This window comes from Parasteatoda tepidariorum, chromosome 1, assembly GCF_982258835.1.
Source record: "Parasteatoda tepidariorum strain Cologne lab strain chromosome 1, Ptep-v5.0, whole genome shotgun sequence".
In the NCBI taxonomy this organism is placed as follows: Eukaryota; Metazoa; Arthropoda; class Arachnida; order Araneae; family Theridiidae; genus Parasteatoda; species Parasteatoda tepidariorum.
In genome coordinates, this window is record NC_141755.1 from 56,735,451 (window position 1) to 56,748,963 (window position 13,513).

At 30.5% G+C, this 13,513-nt stretch overlaps 1 protein-coding gene across 1 annotated transcript; it reads right to left on the minus strand.

Annotated features, from left to right (window-relative positions):
- Positions 1 to 862: 862 nt before the first annotated feature.
- Positions 863 to 8,147, minus strand: LOC107452588 (glucose-fructose oxidoreductase domain-containing protein 1). Its single transcript, XM_071179766.2, has one exon. It carries the CDS (start codon positions 7,783 to 7,785, stop codon positions 6,610 to 6,612), a length of 1,176 nt encoding a protein of 391 aa, XP_071035867.1. The 5' UTR covers positions 7,786 to 8,147; the 3' UTR covers positions 863 to 6,609.
- Positions 8,148 to 13,513: the final 5,366 nt, after the last annotated feature.

Sequence of the window (13,513 nt, forward strand, 5' to 3'; positions counted from 1 at the left end):
AATTTTATAATTTAAACCATTTAATTACAAGGTAAAATATTAAAGAGCAAATTTATTTTTTTGAAATTATTCAATTTGAATTTCCGTTTTGGCTTTTTGATGGGTATTTTTTATTCCGAACTAAGGAAGTTTTTAATTTTATTTTCATTCAGGTTGCGTTCAATAATTTAGACTTCTTTAACGCCGTTGAAAAATCAAAAGAATAAATAAATGAAAAAGAAATCGAAATAAAGTTTTTTCAATGTAAAATTTCATTTTTGTTTTCAAAACACTTATATATGTAATTTATAATTTTATTTCGAATAAATTTTTCCTTTCATTAAAAGAATAAATATAAACAAAATCGATTATTTTAATTAAATTGCTTAATGTAAATATTTATATAATATTCGATATAAATCTATATAAAACGTCAACTTTTTTGACAGATTAAATTTAATAATTTTACGTAACTTAATGTATGATCTGGTTGCACTCCTATGAGAAAATTTCTGTATGCACTCTTACGTGACAGTAGTTACTAAAACTGTCTAAATTGAAATATTTTTCATCGGAAAATATGACACTTTTCCAATTAATATTCTCCTGTATCCATTTAATTCATTCAGGTTGCTTCTTTGCGTAAGAATTTATGAAGTTGTGTTAAAAGTGATTTTCCATTGATTTTTACAAATTTGGTTAAATCGCAGTCTTCTAACAGTTGATTAAGATATATTTTTGCGATACTTACTTGCAATTTGACAAGAATATATTTTGTTCAGAACAGCAAGACGAACAATATTCATTTTATCAAGTTAAGTTGTCATGGATTTTCTCATCTTATTGTATTAAATTTAATTTTCAAAAGAATCAACCAACAAAAATCTTACAAAATGCATGAATAATTTTATTCATTCATTTGAATAAAAAATACAACATTGTCACAATGCAGATGCATCAATCTACATTTTTAACAAACTTTTTAAGCTATATCTATTTCAATTTACATGATTAAATTGATGTCACTAATCTATATAATCTTGTATAACATCTGCTTAAAAATTAAATATGTAAAAAAAATAATTTTATTATATCTTGTTAATTTCAATTTAATATATTTACAATGAATGTTAAACAAAAATTCACAAGGAAGCAAAAATCACGACCAGGAGTGCATAATAATAAAAGCTCTAATCATTGTACAGATAGCTTAAATTTCAGATTTTTAAACACAACAAAAAAGATGGGATACACAATACCATGTTTTTAAAAGTATTACAATCAAAATTCATCTAATTAAACAAAAAGAGAACTAAAAAAAATAAGTGCTAAAAAACTGAACAAGTTTGAAGAAAATGCAAGTACTAGAAAATTAAAAAAACTTAAATATTAAACAAAATAATATCATCATTTCATTTTAATGTATTTCTGTAAATGATGCAATGTCAATCTACAATAATTTAGAAAAATGTATATAAAGGGAATTTCGTTCTTATTGTCAGGGTAACAGAATATTATTTCCTGATAAATTTTTATTTATATTGGAGATATTCCGATATCATAGGAATGCATAGCCTACAGCTTGAATGGTCAGCATGCAGCGTCCTGTTTTCCGACTAAAAATTAAAAGGAAAAACTTACAATTTATAACTGCTTTTCAAACTAATTCAAATAAGTTTTGATAAAACACCAACATTAAAATTCAGAAATATAGAGGCACTAATTCTGTTATTGTCAAAACATTTAAATCTTTCAATTTTTTTTAAACATATATTTTTAAGCAATACATGTTATGTAATTCATATACAGTTAAAAAATAATAAATTTAATTATCCACGTTTACAGTTAAAAACAGTTAATTTATGAAAGAATTACAAAGTTTACAAATCTTCAAATGTATTAGGGGGACCGGAAAGTATTGTCGTTTCAGTGCATTTGATATTTGTTATCAAGATTTTATTTTTAATCAATAATGTATTCACGCTCGTTAGAAACCTCTCCATTCTAGATCGAAAATGAATCAAAGTGAATAAAAAAAAAAAAATTTTTTTTAAGACTAACGAATATTTAATGCATTGAAACGACATTACCTTCCTGTCCCCCTAATATCATATTTTTTAACTTAAAAATATTATACATATACTTAAGTCTTTCAATTTTTGAGATAAATTGATGTTTTTTTGGTAACACTAAGGAATAATTAAGTTATAATATACTGATATAAAAATGAACTCATTTCAGCCCCCGAATGCCACAAATTTCTTTCTGGCCCTCTTTCGCAAAAGATTATGTGTCACAAAAGTTTGCCTACCATATCAAATCCTGGTCATGCTAAATGCAATCAATAAAAAGCAATGCCCCAGTTTTTTATGTGCAATAAATTTAAATATAGAGGCTTGCCAGGGATTTAAGATAAATTTTAAAATAAAAATCCAGTAACATATTTTAATCAGATACCCAGTTAATGGAGAGAAAATAGAACCTGGACAAATCTATTTCCTATTGATGATGTTATATGTGAAAGCATATGTACAAACAGAAAAAAATATTTTAAAGGCAATAAGTGAAAATTAATATTACTTTGGCCCATTAGTATTTCAAGTATTGTATTTCTTCAATAAGAATTTAAAATTTCTATTCAATGACAGTAAGTCTACTTACAGATCACATTTTCTTTGGACCCTATTTTTGAAAATTATGTCAAAATGAAGATACTTGGCACCATAGTATTTTTAGTACAGAAAAATATTGATGCTTTATAGCACAAATTTTAAGCAACAAAATTTTATCTGGTACATATTTTCTATTGCAAAAAAAAATTCTATAATTCTGAAGTAAATAAAAATAATAATTTGAAAAGTTAATATTAAAATAAATTACTTATGGATGAATATTTTTTAATAATTTTGATTTGTTTTTAAAGTTTATCACCCTTGATTCTCAATTCTTTGTCAAAGTTTACAAACATATTTTAACTACATATATTACAAAACATATTACAAACTAATTTTTGAATATGAATAATAAACAGGTACACAGGTTAATATTCCACGCAATTTATATTTTCTTAAATCTGGAAAAAGATAAAAATTGTTTCACCAACAAATATCACAAAATTAGTCAACAAAAATCACGTAAGTAGAAGAGAAACTTGCATATTAACAAAAAAACTGTGATAAATTTTCTGAAATAATTAAAGGAAAAGCTTCCACCAAAATAAAATGCACATCAATTTAATGCAAGTAATTTCTTATCAATATAATAATTTTAATTTGCTCTTGAATTTTGCTTTGGGAGTATCAATGGCTTTAAAACAATGTTTCTAAATTAAAGTTACTTTCTTAGCATAAAAGTGGACAGCGATATATTAGTTAGAAGTAAAAAAAAATCACAAATTTAATAAAATATCATAAATAATTTCAAAATTAAGTACCAATGATATTACTTCTAATAATTCAGAAATATAAAACACAATAGACTTGCATTCAACGTTAAATGTTGAAATAAAATGAAAATACCTTAAGATCTTAATTTGAACACAAAAAGAGAAATAAAATATGCAGTCATATTCTGTTCACTTTAATTAGTTTTCGGTAACAATTTACATTGAACTGAATTTTAAATAAAAAAGTCAACCTTTGTTAAAATAAAATAAATAAATAAAGATATTGGGTCTTTTTAAATCAAATGTCTGCTACGCTCAGTAGATATCTTTGCTTTGAAATCTATCAGGTGCATTTTTTATTGAATAGACCACTCATCTAAAATTTTTGGTCAAATAATAGATTTCTACTATTCAAATAATAGATATATTTTATATCTATTCTTTTTTGTTAAATTTCTAATAGAAAACTGAAATGGGCATTACATATGCACTGACCTACAAATATCAATACATTAACAGTAAATATGAACAAATAATGCCAAGTATCTCTATGCATCACAAAACTTGAACCACTCAAAATAATCTTAAAGGTTAGGTGGTTATCCTCAATGCATATCACACCTCTGATTCACACATGCACAAGCATTTCATTTTACACGTAGTTTCAAAACAGTTGCACACTGGAAAACTGAATTCAACTAAAATAGTCCTTAAACTGGAGAATTGTTCTACCGCTAATTAAACCTCTTGAAAAAAAATTAGGAAATTTTTGTGGGTGGATTTATAAATTTTCTAATAACATTCACATACATACTACATGCAAATTTCTATTTATTATTATTTTTTTAGGAAGGATCACTTAAATTGATTAAGACTACAAATATTTTCAGACTGATGTAATTAAACAATCTTTGTGTGAAACTTAATTGAAATTTTCGTTTTAAACTTAATTTTAATTTTCTCTTTTTCTTTTTGATAAAAACATTTTGACTGCAGCAATTAGGTAAATTTAAAGGAAAGATTCCTTTCTAACAATTGCTTCTGCAAGGATAGTTAAATAAAGCATAATAATAGTACGTATTCAAAAGCAAGTTTATAGTATGTCCAATCACGCTTTCAAAACTGTCAGTTATAAGGTGAAATATAAAATGTTTATAACCAAAATAAAAGACAACATATAAATTCAGAAAGAATAATTTGGAGAATATCAATCCTCATTTATTATTAAGTAAATATTTAAAAAAAATTTAGAATAACAGAGTATTTAAGTTTTTAAAATGAGTCTAAATTAAATAAATAGAAAATCTTTCATAAAATACCAAGGTAAATGATAAAAATATGAAAGAATTTCTAATAGTTACTTCTGTATACATTAATCTCTAGACGATCACTAAAGAATATTTGACAATTGCATAACAAAAAGTGCTTTTTAACTTATAATTTAAATGTTAAAAAATACCATTTTAAGAGAAATGAAGGCACTATTTAAAAAAATATTCAATTTTTAATGCTAACTTAACACTTTATGTATATTGTAAAGAAAAATTAAATGCAAACTTTCTTTCCTAAAGAGTTTCAGTTTCTAACAATAAAAGAAACTCTACTATTTGAATAGGGATACTAGCAGAGTACCTACTAATTTTTCTCAATATTTCGAACTATGTATCAACAAAAAAACACCAAACAAATCCAAAATAAAAATACTAAAAAGACTCAATTGAAAATTATATTAACCTGGACCTCAATATCAATTTCAATAATGCAATTTTTTTAATATAATAAAAAAAAATTTGAATTTAATGGTGCATTTCCTATGCTAATAAAAAATAAAAGAACTCTTTTAGATCAGTTACATTACTGGGTGACCCTCAATTTTACAAAATATTTTAAATCACAAAAAAAAACTTTATTTTTGAAAAATGTAAAAAATTTTCTTGAACTTTATTTTTTAAGACTTTTCTTGGATAATTTTAGGAACGACTTTTTAAAACTCTAATTTTAAAAAAAAATATATATATATAGATACATATTTGTTAGAAGTGAATCATCCATAAGAAGTTATAGTTAAATGAATCATCCATTAAGGAAATAGACAAGTAAAACAAGTACCATATGTAAAAAGGAATGTCAACGCATGAGATTTTCATGAACTTTTAATTTAACCAATAGAAAAGAGGGAAGTAATTAATGTAAACAATACTGTAGCAGTGTGTTGTGATTGAGAATATTAAAAAAAGAAAAAAGTGTTTAACATTAGAACACATCAGTTGAAGAAAGGGCCGAAACAGAAGAAATTTATCAAAAGTACATGAAGAAATAAAGATGTTGATATAGTTTGAAGTATAAACATATGACACAACTCTCAAGTTATTATTTTAATATAGTGTTAAAAATATTTGATTTTCAGTAACGCAAATCTTCGACATCATTAAATATCTAGTGTTTCCCCCTCCGAGTTCTTGATACCAATGCCTGACTAAAATTTAAGTTATTTAAATAAAATTGTAAAAAAAGACGCAACAGACAAAACACACAACATTCTTCTAATTAGGATAAATGCAACTGGAATAAATGTTTAATTATTATTTAAATAAAAAAAACTATTATTGTATTACTTTAAATATAACTTTTAGTATCTAGCAAAATAATAAAATACTTAAAATATATACAAATGAATAAAATAATTTTACAGTAGTCTTAGTAGTTATTAATTAACTGACATTTTTATAAATTTGGGATAATAAAATATGTTAGAATTGATCTTTAAATTATTTGTGAGAATTAACTTATTTCTATATTTCTGTTTATCACAATAAAATGTTTATGTACAATGTAAAAAAAAAAAAATGCAGTGACCAATAATGTCAGTAAATAAAATACAATTTCACAACCATCAATCCATATAAGATGGCATCACATTAGTGTAAATGCAAAAACAAAGTTAAATGCATATTAAGTACAAATGCAATAATCACAAGTAGAGAAAATTTCCATATTGGTACCTGCTCATGCTAATTACAACCGACCATCATATTTTAAGTTATCAATTTTCTTTTATTAAGTGATTTCGATATTTGCCTGGGGTTTGCTGAGTTATACCCTTTAAGTTGGTCCCCTTTTGTAATGCGTTTTTAGTTTCTTGTGGCCACTGTCCAGAAATCAACAAAACTTGTGAATTATTCCGGAAAAAGTACCAATACAGAAATCTTCCCTACAAATACATTCAGTAGTTAAAATCCCAGACTTTAAGGTAATGATGATAACAATGGTTGCTGGGTTTCTGGGTCTTCTGACATAAGTTCTACTTTCACCCATTCCCTCTGTTTCGAAGATAAACGAATTGAATCTATCACAGCCTGAATGTACTGTCCATCTTCAAATGATGCAGCTATTGCAACAGGCTCTTTCACCCAGCTCTGCAGATCATCTTGAGAAGCAAATGCTTCTTTAAGAGCACCAACCATTTTAACTAAGCCTTTCATATAAGGTTTTGGTAATAAATTTTCAGCAGAGTCTGGTACAGACATATTTATATTGTTAAAGCTCATTGCAGAAGATTGTTTAAGGTCCTCAATATCCAAATATAAGACTTCTTCCTTAATGGAATTTATCTTTTGTCCATAAAGATCTCCACCACGTACAACTACGTAGCCATTAGACCCACATAGTAACACTTCCTGACTAAACTGCCCTGGCAAATGCTCATTCAGTGTAACAGTAGCACAACCTCCTCCTTCTAGTTCCATTTGAAATGCACAGAAGTCATCGCTGGTTATTTGCCTAATGCCCTCAAAATGACAAGTTTTAGTGAACGTTTTGACCATCCCATGAACTCTTTTGGCACGCTGACCTGTTGTATAGGCAATTATATCAATGATATGACTTCCTACATTAGTAAGCAATCCACCACCCATTAGTGCATCACAAGACCAATCATAATGATCATGTAATAAACTACCACACTGAACTTGCACATCACAAATAGTCAGATCACCAATATATCCTTCCTTAACAGCTTTTCTCATCTGTGCAAATGCGGGTAAAAAGCGCAAGCTGTGGAATAAAACGGATATTAAAGAAGGATAATACTGGGCAGCATGGACCATTTTCAGTACTTCAGTTTGGCATAATCCGGCCGGACGATCACATAAAACATGTTTTCCAATGCCAAGAGCTTTGACAGTAATTTGAGAATGAAGATGTGGAGGGCAAATTATACAAACTAGATCTACACCTTTTCTTAGTAAAACCTCATCAACTTTATCAGTAAAGAAGGGTATTTCTAATTCTTTAGCAATTTTTTCAGCTGTTTCCTTGCTTCTTCCCCAAATAGCTTCAACTTTAAATCCCCGAGATCGTAAACATGGCACTAGAACACGAATTATTTTACCAGTGCCAAAAACACCGACACTGGGTAACATATTCAAATTTTTTATAGCACTGTCACATAAAAAAGCAACATTAGTCCCTATGATTTCATTAAAAAAAATCAGACGATAGCTACTCTTTAGGACTGACAGCAGTCACTTTTAGATAGTAAACAAACAATCACCATTTAATGTTAACTACGATAACAATGCAATTTCGAAATATCGATATTTTCATTATCGATATTATTATCTTTTCGATATTTTGCTTGTTTTATTGTTATCAATATTTTTAAGGTTTTTGGTCAACCGAAGGCTTTTGGTACGACTTATCTTATACTACATCCATCTACGCAAGCGATTCTTCGGCCCTAAGCTGGCACTAGAAAAATCCTATAGGCATCCAACTGCCAAACAAATGTGACTTGTATTTGCATGAGATCTCATGCAGAGTTGATAGATACTTTATTTACGTCACACCAGAGCTGCACAAAAAGCTATTGGCGACGGTCTGGGAGACATCCCAGAGGATGATCGGAGGACATGCCATCCTCATGGTAGGCACGTGAGGTTGACATGTCTGCTCCACTCCTCCAGAAGAGCTCCTTCCAGAGGGTTTGTGAGGGTGGTAGTTGTCCAGAAATTCGTCTACCTAGAATGTCCTAAACATGTTCGATTGGGTTTATATCTGGAGAACACGCTGGCCAATCCATTCGCATGATTCATTCCTCCAAAAGCAAATCATTCACCCAGTTAGCAAGAGTTGACAAGCAGTTGTCGTCCATAAACATGAAGTCATCTCCAATTGTTGCCGCGTATGGGTTTCAGTATCTCATTCCAGCATCGACGACCGGCCAGAGCTCCATTTCGAATGATACGGATATAGGTGCATCCATCCAGCATAGGTGCATCCATCCATGCAGCAAATTTTACACTTTCGGGCAAGAACGCAGGATTTTTTAAATGACACTTTCCTTCCAAATGAAAATACGCCTAGTATCAGAATGAACGAACAAAAAAAAATGGGACTCGTCAAGGAAAAGAATATTGCGCCATTCATTTCTCCTCCAATTCCCATGCTCTGTTACCCACTCCCTGCTAGCGCGACAGTGCCTTGCTGTTAACGGGATACACACCATTGGTCGGCGAGCATACAGACATACAGCGTGAAGACGGTTTCGGACAGTTTGTGTCAAAACTGTGATGCCTATAGCAGAGGGGATGTTTCCCAGACCGTCGCCAATAGCCCATTGTGCAGCTCTAGTGCGACGTAAATTAACTACAACAACAACCCGAGCCATCAGCGTTACATAACTGTCTTCATTGAGTGTTGTTGCACGTCTGCGCACTTGCCTCGATCTTCGGCCTGCATTTCCAGTCTCCAAAAAATGGTTCTAGATCCTGGAAATCACACTTTGTGATACGAAACCTAAATGGTTTCTGCTACTTCGGCTTGTGTTTGGCCGCCCTCTAACCAGCCAACAAATCTTCAAGCTTCTTTACAGCAATGCGCTTTCTGAATGTCGATTATTCTTTTCCGCTTTGACTTACATTAAGTTGAAAGAGAAATCAGATTCGCTGCCGCTAAACTGTTGTCTTCGACATCGAACTAAAAACTTGCAGTTTGAAAATAAGAAAAATTTGCCTTCGTGAATCTCTTCTTCCATTTTAAGCAGAAAAAAAATAATACATACTTTTTTTTCTGCTCATACCGTTATTTAAAACAAGACTTACAATATACATTGTTTTGAGCAGTGTAGATTAAAAACTTTTGAGTTAAGAACTCAAAACTACATTAAACATAGTTCTTAAGGAAACTGTCATGGAAATTTTAGAAAATATTTTTGTCTATTGAATAAGAAAAATGATATGGAAGGGGAAAATATTCAACTGAGAAGAGGGAACCGGTCTTCTCTCCAGATGACGCATTCGAGCATTGCGATCGTCAAATTTACTTTTTGCGTATTTTGCCATATCTCAAGAACTTTTAAAACAAATCGCGAAATTTCTGCACATAATTATTAAAAGTTGTCTATCCTAGATGATTGCACACAAAAAATAACTTTTAGTAAATATTTATTATTTTATTTAATGATAGTCGAAAAAATTTTGAATAGCTAGGTATAAAATTTTTTGTATTATTTTAAAGAAAATAATTTAATGACAAAATAAAAAATTTGAGCGAAATCGGTCGAATAGCTCCAGACCAACTTTAAAAAAGTCGGATACATAAAATTTGATTTCTCAGGAACTATTCAACCGTTTTTGCTTAAGATCGCTTTTCAATGAACCTTATTGATATGCAGCCTCGATTATCGTCTAATAAATTGGATCTAGCAAAACGCAAAGCTTAAGCTTGCTTTTGATACGTATGATAGCTTTTTCCTTTACTGAAAAAATGCTCATACTTAAGCATGATATGGCAGCATTTGCGTGCGATCTCATTTTTAGTCAGGTAAGGTTTTCAGAAACAACATTTTGAATAAGCAACCACATATTCTATTTTCTCCGCTTTGGGTTTACATTTCCTTTTATAAGAAAACGGGTACCTCTTAAAAAGCTATTGGTCTTATAAGAACTTGTACCCAAATCTTAAAAAAAAAATTAAACTGCACAATTTATCATTCATAATGAATAAAATTGTGTTTCACATTCCTAATGAGTGCAAAATTTTCTAAAAACATATGTTTTGCAAGTTTTCTATTTATAAGCTGGACTTAAAAATACAAATTTAAAATTATTTAAATTTGAAAACAGAGTATAACTTATCTATTATTACAAATTTGAAACTTTTCAAATATGCTATGGTTGGAATATAACGTTTGTAGTACTAGAAGTTACAGACCATGTCAACCGTCATCTATGAAAAGGTACCCCGACATAGTCGAGTTAACATGTCTCAGATACTAGTGAATTGCAGTTGTAATTTTGTAGTGGTAGACACGTTACAGTACTCCCCCACCAGAATTATATCTGTGATAGAATTCGATAAACGGATACCACTAGTTAAGTCATTGCTATTTTTCGCGCGAAGCCGGGAGAGCTGTATTAAGATCACCATACATTTTTAGTGATGAAAGTGAGAGGTGTATTAACTTCACGTTCGTTGTCGCTCTTGTGTTGCCGTTAGCAGTCGAGTGTATGCAAGCCGACGTTGTGCGTGATCGAGACGAGCCTGAGTAGCAACAGTGTAAGGAGGTGGATAATGCCGCAGTCACAAGTAGCAAGTCAACTGTTCAATGTGGACCATCCATCGAAGTAGGCGTTTCTAGATCGAAGTGGGTGTTACTGTCAAGATAGGCGTGTTCATATCGAAGTGGGAGTTTCTGTCAAGGAAGACGTGTTCACATCACGTCCGGGTCACCAATGTGGGGCTAGTAGTTACAGACCATGTCAACCTTCATCTAGGAAAAGGTACCCCGACAGAGTCGAGTTAACATTTCTTATATACTAGTGAATTGCAGTTGTAATTTTGTAGTGGTAGATACGCTATACGTTTATGTACAGGTGGCTGAAATGATGCAACAGGGTAGTTTTGAGTATCAGAAGTTATTGAAACTTATTTCACTACTTAGGCATAGGAAGATTTTCATTGCCCCTTTAGTGACAGCTGCTACATAATAAATGGGTAATTTTGTGTTATATTGGTCTACAAAAAGTCTATTGGAAAACATTTGATAGTTTAACATCTTGTAAGGATGAAACATGAAAAAATTTGGACTCATAAACTTGAGGAGGAAAGAGGAAGTGGGAGTTTTTGATTTGGAAAAAGTGTTCTTCTAAGATGTTTGTATGAAGTGTTTGTGTTGTTGAAGTGTCTCTAAGTGTTTGAGCACTGTGATCGCAAATTTTTTTGAACTTTGACAGCATCGAAGAATAAATATTTCACTTTCCAAAAATACCAACATTTGTTAAAAAATTATTTTTATTTTATTTTTTAAAACGAATTAATATTGTTGAACAACACAAAACAGAGTTATTTGGTATTTGTAAGGGTCACTACTAAAACTGGGGAAAAAATTATCACAGATTTAAAAAAGGAGTGTGGAGTTATCATTATAGCATTACCAGTGCGGCACAGAATTTCATATTTTCTAGCCTGCCTCATTTCTTGACCAATTCCTTTCTATATTCTCACATGAATTAGCATTATCTGGCAGATATTTTGAATGATTTTATATTTAAATTTTTTTTTTCAACTTAAAGGATTGTTTTGACATTAACATATTAAAGATTAGAAGTCGAAATTTTAGGTAATAGTCAATCTTTGTTGCTAAATACTAATAGAGTATTTAAAGTGAAAATTTAACTGAACTATATGAATCATACAATTCCTACAGTGCTAACAGGCATTACAAAAGGAAGCTTAAGCTATTGCATCAAGAAAATGCTTTGAAACAAATATAATATTAAACTATAGTTGTTAAACTCCTCTCAAATACACATGTTCATGTTAAAATATTAGTTTCATTCTTTTGACAATAAATATTGGTGAAGCAAAAAACAATTTTAATTTAATTGCAGGGGATTGAAAAAATCAATGGCAGAATCTGGAAAAAGGTAAGGACATGCATGCTCTTATGAGATCTAAATCATATAAGAACTTATATATAAATTAATAGGAAATTTGAAACCTCTAAATAAATAATGTTTATGGCAATGTTTGTCTAAATAAACAATGTTTATGCTTGGCCTCTAAATAATAAAATTTATGGCAAGCAAAACCTTCTTTCCGCTGTTTGGTGTTACTATCTTATCAGGGTGAGTAGGCTTGCATGTGTTGAAGACCAACTGTCTACTATCTCGTAAAAACCTACCTGTTACAGAAACTGAAATCATGCACATCTCTCCGAAGTGGATGAAAGCCCTCTACCTAATATGTTCCCTTTAGTTTCACAACCTTTGCTGAACAGCCAACCCAATTTAGGGTTTATGGCTACTAATGTTTAACTCCGTAGCCTTGTAATTTTGAACCTAATCCAGAAGACAAGGGAACTACAGGATCAAGTATTGGGAGAACTTTTGTCTTCATGGAGGACTTTTTGATGTAACTAACTCGCATTTGTGTTACATGGAGAGGAAAACCACGAAAACCTTCCACGGTTACTTTGACGGCAAGGGGACTCTAACCCATGATCCGTCGACCACTCAGGATATTTTATGTCAGCATCGAGCCGGGTGCGGAATTCGAATCAACCAGCTATCGCTGGGATCGAGCCCGGGCCACCTCATTGTGAGGTGAGCACTCTAACCCCTGAGTCACCATGGCTCTTCCTTTTAGTTAGTATGAATCATGGTTGTGACCATGTGACCTAAAAATATTTGGGGCAGGACGATTGTAAGTGAATTGAAAACAATAGGAAAGCCACGGAGAGAGGCAAAATATCAGGCAACAAAAAGGGTGAGATAGAAAGCTGCTGTAGATGCCCTATGCTCTAATTCAGAGCAAAGAGGAATATATAATGCAATACCTCATTAATAAAATCATTTTCAGAGACGACCAAATCTTCCTGTTTTCTGGAAAACATTGAAACACTTCTTAAAACAAAATGATGAAAAATCTTGGAATTTATAATAATGTATGCTAAAATAAATAAAAGGTTATATTTTTGATAATATGATCCTATGTATCAGTGGCAATAAGATAACTAATACAAAAGTATCATAAGCATGTGGTAAGAAAAGGGTTTGAACTGAAAATACTTTTGCACACGTGTAAGAGATTATTATTATTTTTTAATTATGAAAATAGTTAATAGTGAATCAAAATATATAAATAAAA

What these genes read in the sequence shown, in the direction of transcription:
- LOC107452588 (XM_071179766.2), bottom strand. Translation starts at nt 7,785, where the DNA reads ATGTTACCCAGTGTCGGTGTTTTTGGCACTGGTAAAATAATTCGTGTT.